The 17,342-nt window shown below is 44.0% G+C and overlaps 1 protein-coding gene across 7 annotated transcripts in view; it reads left to right on the plus strand.

The window, feature by feature from the left end:
* Cdin1 (CDAN1 interacting nuclease 1) overlaps positions 1 to 17,342 on the plus strand; it is a 211,334-nt gene that overhangs the window by 187,806 nt on the left and 6,186 nt on the right. Inside the window, exon 11 of one of the 7 annotated variants that reach the window (XM_052723468.1) lies at positions 7,450 to 7,832. The exons of 5 other annotated variants lie outside the window; for them this stretch is intronic. In XM_052723468.1, coding sequence (XP_052579428.1) covers positions 7,450 to 7,465 — 16 coding nt within the window. In that variant the 3' untranslated portion in view covers positions 7,466 to 7,832. Of the gene's footprint in view, positions 1 to 982; positions 4,412 to 7,449; positions 7,833 to 17,342 lie in introns of those variants that run through there. One more of the 7 variants, XM_052723470.1, reaches the window with a different exon arrangement.

Consider the following 17,342-nt stretch of genomic DNA (forward strand, 5'->3'; position numbering starts at 1 on the left):
TAATAATGTCTAGTCCTTTGATGAATAAATATAGAAACATTTTAATAAACTTAATCAGATTATGATAAGCACTTGGAAAATCAAGATAGAACTTGAGAAAATCTGTGCCCTGAATCTTTAGAAATTTTTGTTTTGGCTACTGTATTTAAAATTTTGAGTAATGTATCTAATCAAAATGAAGACATAAAATGGAAGCTTTTGCCACTGTAGTATTTCCAACTGTATGTTTTTCAAAGGTTTATTTTTTGTTTTAATTAAGTATATAGCTGTGTGTCTGTGTTGGGGTTTGTGCACATGAGTGCAGTACCAATGGAAGCCAGGAGAGGATGCTTGATCCCCTGAAGCTGGAGTCACAGGTGCTTGTAAGTGCCTCAAAGTAGATACTGAAAACCAAAGGCCCACTGTGCTCCTAACCACTGGGCCAGCTCTCCAGTCCCATAACTCTACACATTTTTTATTGTTGAATTAGTAATATTAATCTTATCAAATTAAGTGAAATTTAATAAAGAAGCAAGCCCCTGTACTAACCAATTTTCAAACTATGACAGAGTTTGAATATCATACCCTGACCATAAAAGGCTTTTCTGTGCACAAAGTACCTTTCCCCTTCCTACACATACCTCTCCCATCCTCTCTGAATTGTCAAGGTCCCAGAGGGGCAGCGACCGCCTGAAGGCATTAGAATTGAGAGGCTGCAGAGCTGGCATGGGGATGGTTGGTCCTGCCGAAGGCACATCCATTCTAGAGCCCGTGTGTAATCATCAGTGACTTGAAAGAACTGTCCTTCCAAATGGCACCTGTTAGTGTGCTTCAGTCAAACTAATGCTTGGTCCATAAATAAGCCTAAAAGGCATTAAGAATGTGTCGGGAGCGCTGGGTGATTGATCTGTGTAGTGTCTATCATGAAAATAGACCAAAGGCACGAGAGTTTCTTCCCTGTGGAAATCATGGTGGTAAATTGCCATTCGTGTCCCTGTTCCAGGCCTTGCTGATCAAATTGTGGATGTAACAGCTTCACAGACTGAACTTTCAGTCTCTTGAGATCTTCAGCATCTTTCCTCAGAGTAGAAATACAACTGTGCCTTGCTCTGCGACCTCATGAATGGGCTCTCACAGGGGATAGCACTGCTTTCAGCCTTTCCCAACCCTGACTTCTAAGGCTTGCTACTGTTCAAAAGGCTAGCTAGAAATGTTTTTGTGTTCACTTGAAAGGTAAGGGAGGAGTGCCAGTGTGGGGGCATAATGTGCCATTAAGGTTGAGGGGACAGATTTAAGCTAACAGGGAAAAGTCCCAGACCTATTTTCCTGTGAAAGTTTGCTAGCAAAGTCCTTGGGCAAATTTTAACCCACCTCACTCCCCTGTGTGTGCCACCGGGTTCAAAAGCAGGCTAGACTAACAGAGCAGCTAGGCAGAGGTGCCCTGCATTACTGTTCTGTCTGCCCTTCAACTGTTCAACCAACATTTGGCCTTGCTCCACCAAGTTCCAGTACTGATGGAGACAGGGTTCCTCCTTCATAGAGCACACTGCCTAGTGAGATATAGAAACGTGAAACACTGGTAAACATATAACAGTAACCTCTTCTGAACTCGACATTAATAGAGCAGTCACCTTCTCATTTTGTGTCTGAATCCCATAGAATCACAAATCCTGTAACTCCAAGGAAAGTCCATACATCCACATTGGTTTTATTTTACCATATATCTACATTTAATATTTTCAATGAAAGCTATACAGTCATTGTTATTGGAAGGCTTTAGACACATTAGGAGTTTAAACTTTTTCATATTTAATATACAGTGAATATCTAGACTCACCCAATTGTCCTAACTAACTGGTCATATTTGTTTCTTATAATCAAAATGCATTATATGCTTGTATGAAATGCTCAAGGAATTAATAAAAATATTTTTAAAGCAATAATGGATCTATTTTTGCAATACTTTTTATAATGGACAGAGAACGTGAAGTTTCTCTGCCTTTGGTATTAATTTTATGCTATTTAGTTTCACTGGTTGGACAAGGGCTGCAGCCAAGCCAACCACACTTGAAACAAAGGTCTTTTGCAAGCACAAGACACTCACCAGTTACTTCTGATATCAGCCTGCCTTGGCCTCAGCCCAGCCTGTTAGTTCAAACCCTAAAAATAAACACCTATTACTTAGCTAATGGCAACATGAGTGGACCAGTCCTCTGACTGAAGGACCTAGGCTAACATCAGTCAGTGGCTCCTCCGGTCACCGAGGATGAGATGGGAAGCAGTCGGGAATGTCTCTGCAAAAAAAAAAATCTCAACCTTAACAAACTGTTTAAAGTAAGTCCTTTACGGCTCTCCACATTGATGGTTGGCTTTTCACTTGGCGAAATCCAAGCGCTACCTGAACCTGCTGCTTTGTGGGCTCCATCCTGGAGGCAGCTGGTGAGGCAAAGCTGCAGGGTCCTTCAGTGTCCAGGGCCAGCTCCGCCTTGTCTGACTTTTAATCAAAAAAACAATCAGAAGGGAACTCAGGCCTGGAAGTCCTTATCATCATAAAATCCAGCTAATGACTCCTTGTGAAGTTCAATAAAGTTGCCATGTAACTCACTAAAGGAAACTGTTCGTCGTTCACCTTGTGCCCACTGAACTTCTCAAGGCATACAAATCAGAGGAACCCTGTGGAGCCTCAGGAAACTGTTTATATATACATACTTTGTCTCAACCACTCAGGAAAATTGAGCCTGCAGTATAGTTTCCAGGGTTTTTTTGAATGGCAGTCTCTTTTTTTCTGTATGTGGTGGGAGTAGGGAGGAGATAGTTTGTTTTAGTGTATACATTTCTTTAATGTGTTTACCCCCAAATAAGTGAGCTGCAGTAGATACTTTGGCCCCACACAAAGTAAATATTTAACTCAGGGATTCCACACAGAAATGAGCCTGGAGTATTTGGGTTTCGAGCAGGAGGACTGCCCTTGGGCAGAAAGGGCTGCCAGCGGTCCTCGGTCATTGATGGGCTCCTTGGCCCTCAGCCACCTTCCTCTGTGGTGTCAGGCCCCGTCCTCATCATCCCCGCCCCCGCACACCTGTCCAGCTGTGTTTTCTCAAGGCTCCCCATCTTGCTCTAGTGTTAATCTTGTGTGCTCATCCACATCTGCATCTCTGTGCCTTTGCAGTGTCTTCCCTTCTTATCCCCCCTCACCCCTGCCCTCAGGACTTTCTCTGAAGACCACCCCACCCTACCCCACCTCACCCCCTCTCGGCTCTCCCGGGCCTTTCCAGATAAAGTGAAGATTCTTTCTTCTGGCCACAGAATAGATGTTTTTAAATCTATCTCCCTTTATCATAGTTTCTGAACCTGCCCACACTGCTGGGAGCCCCCGGGAAGGCAGGGTCTATCCTTATGTTTCAGTTCCACCTGGCAGCTTCCTTGGGAAGGCGGAAGACCACACTCTCCCGGTTTACAGATGAGGAGATGGGAGCTAGCCATTGTCTGCAGGTGGGAGGTGGAGTTGGTTCATCTAGGCATGCCCATTGCTTCTGTGCGATCCTTTCTGGTCTCTGTGTGTGATTTTTGAGCACGTCACCCCTGACAGCCTCAGCTTCCTCCGCTGTCACATCAGAAGAATGCAATCCAGACCAGCTGTGGCACTGTACAGCTGTGGAAATAGAGTGAGAGTGACGAAGCACTGTGCCATCAGCAGCCAATCAGTGGAGCCAGGGTCACCAGCCCTCATCCTGTCCTTTGAATGCAGGCAAGCAGGGTTCGGTACTCACTCTGGGTCCTACAACAGTTACTCTGAAAAAGAGAAGTGGGGTTCTATCTCTGTATTTCTTTCCTGCATTTCTCTGACAGAACAAATTCATTAGCCTCAAGGAAAAAGGAAGCTTTAGACGTCAGTTCTGGCCACTGAGTTCCCTAAGACCTCACTGTGTCACACCCTCCACCCCAAGGCCATCTTCAGTGTCCCAAAAGTTTCCTGTGTTCTGTCAGGGACAGGGCTAATCCCAAACTTCAACTATTACTGTTTCTCCAATTATCTGGAGATTTTATTGTTATTTTTAATCTCCCTTCTAGAGACCCTAAATAATACTTTTTAAATGCGTCCTTAGACTGCAACACTTGGGAGAGCAGGCCCTGCACCTTGCCTGGGCAGCACAGTAGAGCTCACCCTGTTGTCAGAGGTGTGGGTGAGCCAGCCCCAGTGTTGCAAGCAGGGAAGAGATGCTCCCACCATCAATACCTGAGGCAGGTGGAGGAGCTGGCCCTGAGGTCATAAGAACAGAAGAGGTAGCTAAGTAGTGGTGGCACATGCCTTTAATCCCAGCACTCAGGAGGCAGAGGCAGGTGGATCTCTGTGAGTTCAAGGCCAGCTTGGTCTACAGAGCAAGTTCCAGGACAGGCTCTAAAGCTACACAGAGAAACCTTGTCTCAAAAAGAAAACAGGAGAGCTGGCCCTGCCCCTGGCTCATCGCTATAAGGGGGTGAACTAGCCAGAAGAGTTCACCCTTGTGGCAAATGGGAAAACTGGTGGGCTGACCAACCCTGCAACTACCCAGGCCCAGAACCAGGGTTATATGTCAGCCCACCCCATCTGTGATCTGCTGGAATGGGAGTGGGTGGTGGGGACCCAGGGCTGCAGGATATCCACTACACAAGGCAGCAATGAAATGTCCAGGAAGAGTCCCAGTGAGGACCCAGCATCTGTGATACAGCAGAGACCAGGGACCTTGAACCAGACCAGTGATTCCTTGCAATAAACACCTGCATGTAAAGACATATGGACAAAGGGATTTACTGTGTGACTCATGGTTTCACACTGCAGCTTCCATGCTGAGATTTTCCCCTTCTTCCTTTTTTTTTTTTTTTTTTTTTTTTTCCCCCGAGACAGGGTTTCTCTGTGTAGTTTTAGTACCTGTCCTGGATCTCACTCTGTAGACCAGGCTGGCCTCGAACTCACAGAGATCCACATGGCTCTGCTGAGATTAAAGGCGTATGCCACCACTGCCCAGCTACCCTTTTTTTTCTCTTAAATTTTTTTCTCTTAAATTTTATTTTGGGTTTTGTTTTTTGTTTTTGTTTTGTTTTGTTTTGTTTTTTGGTGTGGGAGAGCAAGTGGGATCAGGAGGCATGATGTAAAAGACACAAAGAATTAAAAAAAAATGCTTCCTTAGTCTGGTAGAGAGAACTCAGTCAATAAAGTGCCTGCACTGCAAGCCTGAGACCTGAGTTCAGATCACAAGCACCCACACGGAAACCAGATGCAGCTGTGCACATCTGTAATCCAAGCAGTTAGGTAGCAGAAATGCAGACCCCTGAAGCTCATCAGCCAGCCAACCTAGTGAGATCAGTAAGCTACAGGTTCATTGAGAAACTCTGTCTCAACAAATAAGGAAGAAAGTGATCGAGAAAGAAAGCTAACGTTGACCTCTGGCCTTTACACACACATGTATATACACCTATGGACAAATACATACAGATGCAAAAAAAAAAGAAGTAAAAATGCATTTTGGTTTTATCTAATTATCTAACAATACTAACATGCCGCCATAAGTGCTTTAAGTGTATGATTTTAAGCATATTCATAATATTGTGCAACAGATCTCTAGGACTGTTTTATCTTGACAGCCTGAAACTCTAGCCTCTCCTGCCCATGGCGCCTACCTTTCTGCTTTCTGTGCCTATGATTCTGGCACTGACACATTGATGTCCTTGACATGGGCACAGCCATGTCAACAACACACATCCACTAGAACTTGAACTCACTCTCTGCCGTTGAGCTGTCTTGTGATGTGTGACAAGACCTCTTTTGTTTTTTAAGGTTGAATAATATTCTATTGTTGTGTACAAAACTTTCTTTATTCATTCATCTATCTATCAGGATATTTGGGTAGTTTTGTTCTCTTATTTTCAAAGGAACATTGAAACCATTCATTATAAAGAACTATTAGTGTTGGGAAGACTTCAGAATGCTAACCACAGAAAAATGTCCTTTGGATGGTGCGGTAAAACTGCAGGACAGCACCTGAGTTTGGTTTGTGTAGTCCTCCTTGTGTCACTTGGCATGGTGGTGCTGTGTCACCAAAAGCAGGAACCTGCATTTCAATCACTGGCATCGTGGGAGTTCCTCGTGGTCACAGAAAGCAATCCAGCTCTTGTTTTCAAAGGCAGGAAGAACTAAGAGAGCTGCCACCCCACTCTGTGGCTCCAGAGCTGAGCAACTGTTCACACAGCTGCTCAGCAGCTTGCAAAGGGTGGCAATAAATGTGTACAAGTTCAAGTGCCTTAACCCCAGGATATACCTTATCAATGGGGAAACTAAGGCACAAAAAGAGTTTTAAAATAAGGCCATAGATGGCCCTTTCTAGCAACCATATTTCATAGAGAAAGGATATATCTACTGTGAAAGCAACCACGTTAAAGGCAAGACCCTTACCTTGAGACTAGAAGGGAGAGGGATTTCAGAGCCATGCTTCAAGGATCAGAAGATCTGGGAGAGTCATATCACAGGAGGCAGTGGGATGCAGTTGCTTAGTGAAGGAGCCCTGCATGGGTCGGGTCTGGACTGGCATCTTCCTTTAGACAGCATCATGCTTACCCCTTACACAGGTAAGCTGTCTGGCCTATGCTGGCTAGTTGTATGTCAACTTGACAGTCTAGAGCAGTGGTTCTCAACCTTCCTAATGCTGTGACCCTTTAATACAGTTTAATTAGTGACTGATGGGGCAGGGCCCATCTTATTGTGAGTGGTGCCACCCCTGACATGGTGGTCCTAGATTCTATAAGAAAGCAAGCTGAGTAAGCCATGAGGAGCAAACCAGTAAGCTGCACCTCTCCATGGCCTCTGCTCCAGCTCCTGCCTCCAGGATCCTGCCCTGTTTGAGTTCCTGTCCTGGCTTCCTTCAGTGGCAAACAGTGATGAGGAAGTATAAGCCAAATAAGCCCTTTCCTCTCCAAGTTGCTTTCGGTCGTGATGTTTCATTGCTGCGATAATAACACGAACTGGGACACCAGCCTAACCACATCTCTACTTCCTCTAGTACCAAGGAGCACTTCTGCCTGGCAGACTCATTGCAAGGATTAGCTGAGATCACATGTACCCCTTATTTAACACAGGACCAGACATAGTAAATGGTTAGTCGTTACTAATCCTCTTCATCATGACTAGTTCAGCACAACTGTATGATGCTTTCTCAGCAAATATGGATGCTATCACAAGTGGTTCAGAGAGATACACATGCAGGCAAAATACCCATAAAATAAAAAACAGATTTTTAAGTAAAGCTGCTATTTCCAACCCATGGGGCTTTTGTTTTAAATGATACAATGTAAATAAAAATCCTAACAAGAATATCTGAGACATATCAAATATTTAATGAGTACTACTGGCTCTTAAGATTATGGTTATGTTTTTATAATTGTTGCTGATATCATTTTAGTCAAAGAAATAGTAAAATAGTTTTTATCTTCTTCCAGACCCAAATGGAGCTAGCATGCCATTAAAATAAGGCTGGAGCAAACTCTGCCTGGGTTAGCTGCAGAGGTGTTACACTGACTAGAACACCTTACTCTGGCTGTCTAGAAAGAAGCAAGCAGAAGTTGGTTCCTGGGCTCCTGGGGCCCAGCACTGATGAGTGACGGGCCTTCCTCCTAGGAAGCCCTGCCGTCAGCATCCTCTGTGTCCTCCTGGCCCTGCGAGCACCTGCAGTCTCGAGTGGGACCGTGGACCTTCTCAACCCCTCACCAGTTCCCCTCTTCACTGCACAGTGTCCCTGGCTCCTGGCTTCCTTCTCTGACTCCAGCACTAAGGAATCTCACTGACTTAGCTTTACAGCAATAAAATTGACCTTTCAAGTTCACGTTCATAGTGCCCTTTTTGCTTTCCTTTTCTTGGTCTTATGTAGGTTTTACCATTTTTGTGCACATGACTCTTTGGGGGGGGGGAAGACAGGTTATAAACACATGAAAAGCCTCATGCCAGCACAGAGAAGCTATGATTCTCTTCTGAGGGGCCCTGTAGAGGGTGGTGGAAGGTTCAGCAGGGTGTGTGGCTGTTGTTTTGAAAAGGGACGCTCGAGGCCCGCAGCCTCGGCTGACCTGTGTGACACAGGGCTCCAGGATGGTGTTTGTGGTCAGGGAGGGCAAAACCCTGTGACCTACACAGATCTGTTCACTTTAATAGTCAGATATCTCCTCGGTTATCTTAAGCACCTTAAGGTATTTGGAAAGGGAAGGACAAAATAAAACAGGGGCGGGAACAGTAGTACTTCATTTTGATTGACGTTTTTACAACCTTATCATCTAGATAAAAGCAACTGTAAACCAAAGCCTACCTAAACTGATTGTATTTAAAAGAAGTAAAAGCCACCAGGGCGCAGCAGTAGGCTTCAAGGTTTTTAAGATTAGGATTCTTTTTTGTTTTATGGTTTGGGTTTGTTGGTTGTTTGTTTGGTTGTTTGTTTTCTTAACAACAAATTCCCACAAGTCCTTACCATAACATCATGTCCCCATGACATCCTACAAAGCACAAGGACCTACTGGCAATCACAGCAGTCAGGCAGGGACAATGTGACCTTAATTCAAGGCTCATTTTTTTGCTTGTAAAAGACCGATTCGTGGTAGAGTTATCAGCAAAAGGGTCATTAGAGGTTTCGCTTGGGAGACAGGTGTGCAGGGTCCTACAGCAGAGGCATGCATTCTAAGCATCACACTCAACTAACCAAACACCAGCTGAGTCCTTTGTGTCCTGAAATGTAAGTGGCCCTCAGACAGCTCACATTCTGAAAGTGCATGTTTGATAACTATCAATTATAATTACATGATTGGGGGGGAGGGGTGAATTTTTTCACTTTCCTTTACCTGATCCCTTTTCTTAGCTTCTGATTGGTTTTTCTCATTTCCAGCATTTTCTTTCATGAATATAGAAAATGGAACGGTTTTATTTGGGGGGTGGAGTGGGGGGCAGGGAGATGATTTGGTTAGCAGAAGAGATTTTCCTTATCATGAAATATTTGCTGTAAAAAGAGACAATTTAACTATCCATTTAGAGCAAATTGGGATCTTGCATACCTGAAGCGTTGTATCACACTTGCTTAATGATAGATTTATAGTGTAAGTGCACATCAGCCTTAATCCCTTAGTTATTTGACTTTGCCAGGGATAAAGATTCTGATTTTTTTTAAAGCAGACTTTTATATATTCAAAACCTATAAATCTCCCAGTGCCTTGAGATAAATGTCTCACTGAACTCTGAGTTACCCTGAGATCTTTAGCGAATTGAGTCAAAGTAAAAGAAACTCCATCTGTCCTATTCCTAACAATAAAAGTCTACCTGAGGGAGGGGGGAACATATTTGGCATAAGTGGTATTTGTGTAATAAACTATTTTCTAGTTAGTAACACATTTCTAATCTCCAGGAAGTTGGGCAGGAGAACTTATGAAATAATCCCAGGATTTACCAGAGCGAGTCAGTGGGCAGAGTGGTCAGCACCGGCCTGGCTGCTGCTTGTCAGCCTAGGCTTTGCCAATCCAGTGATCACTATCCATTATGCCTGTCATATCAATTATGAATTCTCTGACACCAAACACTAAATCAGCTGAAATGATGGGTTTGCCTTTGGCGTGTTTCCCTGGGGAAATAACTGAGAAAACATGTAATAATTCACACAACCAATTTTGTAAGCCACCTCCAACTTTTGGAAGAAGGCTGGGGAATAAATTCTAGGTGGAGAGATGTGATTTGCACCCAAGTGCGCCTGAAGTAGTCGCTCATTCTCAGTGCTTTGGTGCTTTCAAAGTGGATGTGACCTTGGCACTACGTGAATTTTCAAGGTTTCTGTTTCTCTCGCTGCCACACTGCTGCTGTCCCATCTTCCTCCCATCGAAAGATGTAGACTGTTTCCTGCTCCTGGCATCCTTGTTTGAAATACACCAGCCCACACTTTAACCAACCTTAATCGACTGAGAAGATTCTGCCCCCACCCTCCTTACATCTCTTGGGACCCCGATCTCACTCTCCCTTCTCTCCACCCTTAATGACAGTATTGTGAAAATTTTTAAAGGACCAATAGGTAAAGAAATACAACATCATTGAAAACTCATCTTTTCTAGGAAGACTTGCCAAAGAACACGTCATTGATCTAATTATTCTTTTCCTGTGAATCCTTTTGCATTTGGTTTATTCAGTAAACTACATGTCCATTTAAATGGAGATAGATTTGTTTCAACATCATTATTAAATTGTATGCCACTGAAGGTGAAGAAGACCTTTTCGGTGGTGTCTTGTTGCTTGCTATACAGGTTGAACATGCACACTTACATGTAGGTTCCTATCAGGTAAATTCAGAGGAGCTGACCCAGACCAGAAGTAGATATCTACCCAAGAAAACAGAGAATAAATACCTTCTGCTTCTGCTGAGAAACAATTTATAATAGAGTAGAAAGATGCCAGGATGGCATCTAAGAATACCCAGCCTAGTACAAAGAAAGTAAAAGACATTTTTCCAGGTAATTTGCTGTGGACTTGGCAATGACCAGTTCTGTAAACATGGAGGAGATTTCAGGTCATGCGGGTTGTGTTTGTATATGGACTTAACTTATCTTCAATATAAGGCATTCTTTATTTTATATGTGGCATGAAAGCCTGAAGTGAATCAGCATATTATCTACTTTTTAAAAATAATTTATTTATTTTTATTTCGTGCACATTCATGTATTGCCTACATGAATGTCTGTGTGAAGGTGTTGGATCCCCTGAAACTGGAGTTACTGACAGTTGAGAGCTGCAATGTGGGTGTTGGGAATTGAACCCAGGTCTTCCAGACCTGCTCCTAACCTCTGAGCCAACTCTCCAGTCCCCTACTTTTTTATTTTTAAATTTCATAGAAAATAATTTACTTAGAAAAGATAAGGTTGTTGGGTTTTGCACCTTTTCAGGGGCGGGAGAGTCTAGGTTTAATTCCTTTTGATTTTCAGGTGTTTTCTTTTGTTGTTATTCCTGGTTTTGTTTGTTTGGTTTTGTGGCAGGGTTTTCTATAGCCCAAGCTGGCCCTCGAACTTATTGTGTAGCCAAGACTGGTCTTGAACCCCTGTTCCTCTTCCTGGGATTGCTGGTGTACACTATTTGGCTTTGCTTGAAGTTGTATTTTTAATAACCAAGATCTATGAATTGAGGGAGAAAACCCACGAGTAGAGTTCTCTTTCTTCAGTTTCAATTTGCAAACATGAACCTGCTAAGCACAAAAAAAAGTAAATGAACCAAATTATTGTATTATTGTATTATTTTTATTTCATTCCTAGATACTGTGAAAAGGGGTATTTGCATTGTGCATTAAATTGACCATAGTGTCAGAACCTTACGATGTTATCATACATGATCGCTAATCTGTTATCACTGTGCACATATTTACACACAGGCCTAAGGACACAGACTTTCCACATAAACACGCGCAGGCATGTTTCACTTGGACTGAAAAGTTATTTACAGCTCTGTCTGGAGATACATACAACAGTGATTAACAAGTGCATAGCCAATCTACAACATGCAGATTAAGAACTAAATAAACGGCGTAAGAGTTTATTTTAAAACAATTACAAGATGTTTTCTATTTCTCCTTCATCTTGAACTATGTGTTTGAAAACAAAGCCTTCATAAGAACCACATGCAGATCTTTGGACTGTGAAACAGGCCGTGTCCCACAACCACATGTCTGTACACATCCTCAGAAGATAGCGTAGACCTCACACAGTCACTCAGAATGAGAAAGAAAAGTATTTATGTGCATATGTATCATATGTATGATTCTCTGATACTCCACTTTTTTTAACTTTCATTTAATTTCTTCCATTTTTTAGAAGGAATTTTCTGTTTGGCTATGAACTGAAATCAGAGGTTTGGGCTGGGAACAAAGATTTAAATCAATACAACTAGGTTGTTATTGTTATTTGATGAAGATTCTCATGGAAAGAAACTTGACTGAAGTCAACCAGCCATACCATTGTTTGCCATCCTTCAACTGAAGCTTAGTTGAAGCCCCAGTTTCTAAATACACAGTCTCTCTCTTTCTCTCTCTCTCTCTCTCTCTCTCTCTCTCTCTCTCTCTCTCTCTCTCTCTCTCTCTCTCTCTCTCACACACACACACACACACACACACACACACACACACAAGTATGCATTCGTGCATGTATACATATGTATGTATATCTATTTCTCATCGCGCTGAAAACATAGATAGAGCAATGTAATGGCACAAACATAAATACATGTCTATGCTAGCTATAGGAGCAAATAGATGGATAGGTAGGTAGACAGGTGATAGATAGATAGATAGATAGATAGATAGATAGATAGATAGATAGACAGAAAGACAAACAGACAGACATGGGACTTTAGAATTCACAATACCAACCCTGTTCAACAAGCCTGCACCTTCTCTGGAAGGGGACAAATAAGCAAACTCCGCCTCCCAGGCTCCCTTGGGCTTCTGCTTCCTTCGCCCCTTGAAGCTTCCCCCAGCCCTCTGTTCCTGGTGATCTGCACAGCTGTGGTAGTGCATTGCGGAGCCCTTCACATGGGAGCATTTCTCTTCTCTGAACTGCTCGCTGTGTTCCTCCGCAGCCTGCTTCCTCCTGATCATCTGTGTCCTTCCTGAACGAAGTGATTCAAATCTAAGTGAGTAGCTAGGCACACTTTTTCATGTAAAAACTGCTGAAGAGTCCCAGACAGGTGGCTCCGAGGCCCTGAACTGACTCTTAATGAGTCGCCTCTGCTTTTCTGGTTTTTTTCCAGGTGTTGTAAATATTTTTCAAAGTTGAATCACTGTTCTAAATTCTTGTGTCAACACAAGATGTAACGAGAGACAGTAGAGTGTACTCATTACCAGAGCCGCCTGTGGCGTCAGACTGCTTAGGCTCGAGCCTGGTCCTTTCCGTGTCCAAGTCCCTTCATGGGAAGGATGAGTGTGGCTGTGTTAGCTACGTGGTTGTTGCTGTGGTAAAACACGATGGCCCATCGCCATCACAGTGAAACGGCATAGCAACAGACAGGCATGGCAGCCGGGACAGGGGTTGAGAGTCTGCAATCTGATGGCAGCCACGAAACAGCGAGAACAAACTAGAAGTTATGGAGCCTTACAACCTCAAATCCTGCCCCTAGTAAAGTCATTCCTCCGGCAAGTCATCACCACCTAAACACCCAAACAGCCCCGTTAACTGGGACCGCGTGTTCAGACGCCCAAGACTATGAGGAGCATTTCAAAGCACCACAGTGATAGCCCCTTGTAGGTTCGTAGCGGGATTCAGTTGGTTTGTCCATGTAGAAAGGCTTGAAATGCCTTAACCTGTTGCAAAGTAAGCACTGAGCAAATACTAATTGCCTTTTGGGGGTGGTATTGAAATCGGTGTATTTCTGTATATGTTTAAACAGACTCTCTAGATCACACAATTGGTCAAACTTCTGCTCAAAATAAGTTTTTAGAAATGAAGATATTAAACTGACTTCAAAAGCCCACTTGGGAACTGACTGGCCTTATTTGGCCAATGACACGGACTATTATGATCAGAAATCTTTGCGTTCTTCTATCTACCTTTTTTTCCCAACCCTCTCTGAAATCACTGCCTCAAGGAAAAAGCATAAATAGAGAACTAGTAGGCCTCCGCTTTCTCTGTAAGTTATTAACGCCATCTGAAGGAGTCCTGTGTTTCAGAATAGTGGAGAGCTACAACAGGAAGACCCTTTAATTCCATAGATGAGAAAGAGGAAGCATGTTCTACCTGACTAGGGACCCAAGTGTCCTGCTGGAATGGATTTCTAAGTAGATACAGAAAACCTTCACCTGAACGACACAATTGGTAGGGTTTATCCCATATTCTGTGGAACATTCGCTGTCTGCATGCCCCCAGGACCATCTGAGGATAGCTCGGGTTTTCTGGAAAACTAAGAATTTACTCACTGAAGGACCATTTTTAATATGCTCTCGGTGACAGTCTTTAAAAATACTTTGCAGCTTTCACTGCCTTTTTAAAACTGAACGAAATGTCCCCAGCATCTGTTTTTCCTAGACTGTCCCCAGCATCTGCTGAGAGAGACGAAGTCTGCCCCAAAGCGGAACAGCCCTGAGCTGTCACTGTTGTGGCTTTTTATGTCTCCTCTCCAGTCGTCAGCAGTCATTGACTTCAGGCGACTGAGTGTCCCACCTTAACCCACCTCTCATACCCTTTGCCACCAACACATACTTCACAGTGGCAGCTTTAGAAGCCCTATAGCCGAGTGTAACAGTAAAACCACAGAACAGGAAGAAACATGGAGGAACCCCTCCCTGTGTAACGCCAGCGTCTCAGACACTCAGCAGGGATGGGACTGGTGCACAGCCAAGAAGCTCTGATGGCAGAAGCCACAGAGTTGCTCAGTAACAGGGGCTTGCCTGGATGTGTGGAGTTGGTGCTTACTGATAATCTCCTTCTGTATGAATTCAAGGTTCATCTGTGACTGGAAAAGCCAATCTGTACCCACCAGGACCCTCCGTGCCGCATATGTGGAGAGTGGAAGTTGATGTATGCTTAACCTCAGATCTACAGTGAATATTTGTGTTAGCTATCTATTGCTATGAAGCAAGTTGTCTCTAAAACTTTGGCTGAAAATAGCACACATCTTTCACAGTCTCTCTGAATTAGGACTGGAAGTACAGCTTGGCTCTAGATGTCACACTGCCAGGCCCTCGACAGTCCTGTTTCAGTCTTTTCCAGTCGGTGGCAATGCAGTGTTAGTCTCATGTAAAGACAGACTGGGGCTTTCACTTTCTCCACCTCCTGAGTGGATGAGAGCATGCTCAGTTCCTCGTCGTGTGAGTATCTCCCACTTGCCTTCAACATACAAACAAAAGAGGCAATAGAGAGAGCTTTAGCAAAATAGAGATCACAGCCTGTGGAACTTAATCAGAGACGTGACATCCTCTCTCTTTCCTTCGTGTTAAAACAAATCCTTAGACCCATCCCACATTTACAGCGTGGTGTGGTGCTTCAATGAGAATGTTCCCCATAGACTCATGTATTTGAATACTTGGTCCCCAGTTGGTGGCACTGTGTGGAGAGATCTGGAGGGGCTGTGGCCTTGCTGGAAGATGTTTTTGAGGATAGGCTCTGAGAGTTTTAGACTCTTCTAGGTCACTCCCTCTGCTTCGTGCTTGTGTTAGAAGGTATGAGCTCTCAGCATCCTCTTGCAGCTGCCATGCCTCCTGCTTACTGTCACGATCCCCTGCCATGATGAACACTTACCCCTCTGGAACCATAAACCCAGAAAGACCCTTCCTTCTGTGTGAATTGCTTTGATCATGGTGTTTTTATCACAGCAATAGAAAAGTAGCTGATACAGGCAGTGAGTGCACAAAGGCCTGAGTTCCAACAGGCAGGGAGCCTCTAACACCATGTCTCTTCAACTCGGAGTGCTCCAGCTCCACCACTGCCAGAGCCTCCTTCCTCCCTGTCCACGACGTTGGGGAGACTGCTCTCAGTAGAGGGAGTTCTGATGGGGCCTGATTCCTTTCAGCTCACTCTTACTGTGAAGACAAGCCATATGTACAGGGACAGGTTAGTTACAACTTTGCTAAGGATCTTCACACAGCTTCAGTGTGACTAAGTGATACCCATATGACAGAACTTCCTCTGTGGATGCTGTTCATCGTGCAAGACGCATCCAGCTACAGAACGATGTGGGACCAATCAGAACGGGTATGCGTGGATCTTCTTCGAAGCAAACAAAAACAGTTGTTGCCCTCCGTAGGATAACAGCTGTGCTTTTCAATGTTGTCTACTTAGAAGAAACAAGGTGACTGAAAGCTACTGTGAATTCTGTTGTCGACATTTTTTAAATAGCACAAGACAGATTTCCCCCCAAACTGAGCACAGTGCTTGGTGTATAACATTCCCCTGCTGTCTTTTCACAGCCCCTCATGGGTCTCTGGCCCAGGGTTGAGAATGTCCAGATTACAGCCTAGAGTAGGGGCCAAGCAATCTGACAGCCACAGGAGCCCAGTGAATGACAGAGAGGAATCAGATAGGCAGTCCAAGAGCACCTCACACAGTGTTCTCTTCCATCTTGATACACAACATTTTTGAGGGCTCCATTGTGGTTCCACACACTCACTGAAGAGGTGGGTGTGAAGAAACTAGTCTCTCTAGAAACTCCATGGCACAAGTGAGCCTTGGCATCCTGGTGTCACAGAGAAGGCTACGTGGATCTTAGTTATATCTGAGAGGTGGCAGGGACTCAGCCCCCTGCGTATGTAGCTAGACCAGTTAGCTTCTCAAAAGAAGGGGATTTGTGAAGATTTGTGTAAAAATTTGTAATTTGCATATATTGGTTCATTTACTTTTTTCAGACAGGATCTCATGTAGCCCAAGCTGGCTTCAAACTCTGTAAAGCCAATGATGACTTAAACTTCTGATCCTCCTGCCTCTCCCTCTTTAAGTATTGAGATTATAGGCATACGCCACTATGCTTTGTTTATATGGTGCAGGGAATCAAACTCAGGGCCTCATGCAGGCCAGGCCGGGACTCTGCCATCTAAGCTATAGCCCAGCCCTTCAAGCATCTTAACTAGTGAGAGCCAGGCCGTGGTTACTAGTCCATTCTCACTGTTCTGTGCGGCAGCTCACTTGTGTTTTCAGATGTTTCCATTACAGGGGGGTGTTAAATCAAAATCTGAACCTTAGCTACCTTAGAAATTGCCCCAATTCTGCACTTCAGAGACATGGCATAGAGTTCAGAATGGTGGTGCATACTTGTAATCTCAGCACTTGGGTGATGGAGGCACAATCATCCAGAGATCAAGGTCATTTTTAGCTATGTAGCAAGTTCAAGGCCAGCCAGAGCTACATGAGACACAGAGAGATAAAAAAGCACAACATGAGTCCGCTCCCCAAGAGTCCTCTTGAATATGGTATGCTAAGAGCATGTTGCTATGCTATGTTCATCTCCAGGTCATACATGTGCTGTTATCCTGGCAGATAAGCTAAGATTCTCCTCTAAGTCAGTTCCCAATGGGAACTGGCAGGTGTTCTCTGTCAATAATGGCCCCAGAACCATCCAAAGCATTCTGGGTAGAGTCTAGTTAGTGCCGAGGCACTTCCCCATTTTCTGGTTCAATTCTGCTCCTCTCTCATGGTATTCAGTAAATGGATTCAGTAAATGGATCACTACACATGCCACTTGGACAGTCACAGACAGCCCAGGTTCCTGTTGTCTCCACTCTTTAGCTGTGAGCTTTTAGACAAACTACTAAATGACCTCTTGTCTCAGTGTCTTCATTTGTAGAACAAGGAGTATTCTTGAATCTAGGTCATGGTGTTGGCACAAGAACTAAATGAGTTTGTAA

Source organism: Peromyscus californicus, unplaced genomic scaffold (genome assembly GCF_007827085.1).
Source record: "Peromyscus californicus insignis strain IS unplaced genomic scaffold, ASM782708v3 Scaffold_7__1_contigs__length_154581171, whole genome shotgun sequence".
Lineage (NCBI taxonomy): Eukaryota > Metazoa > Chordata > Mammalia > Rodentia > Cricetidae > Peromyscus > Peromyscus californicus.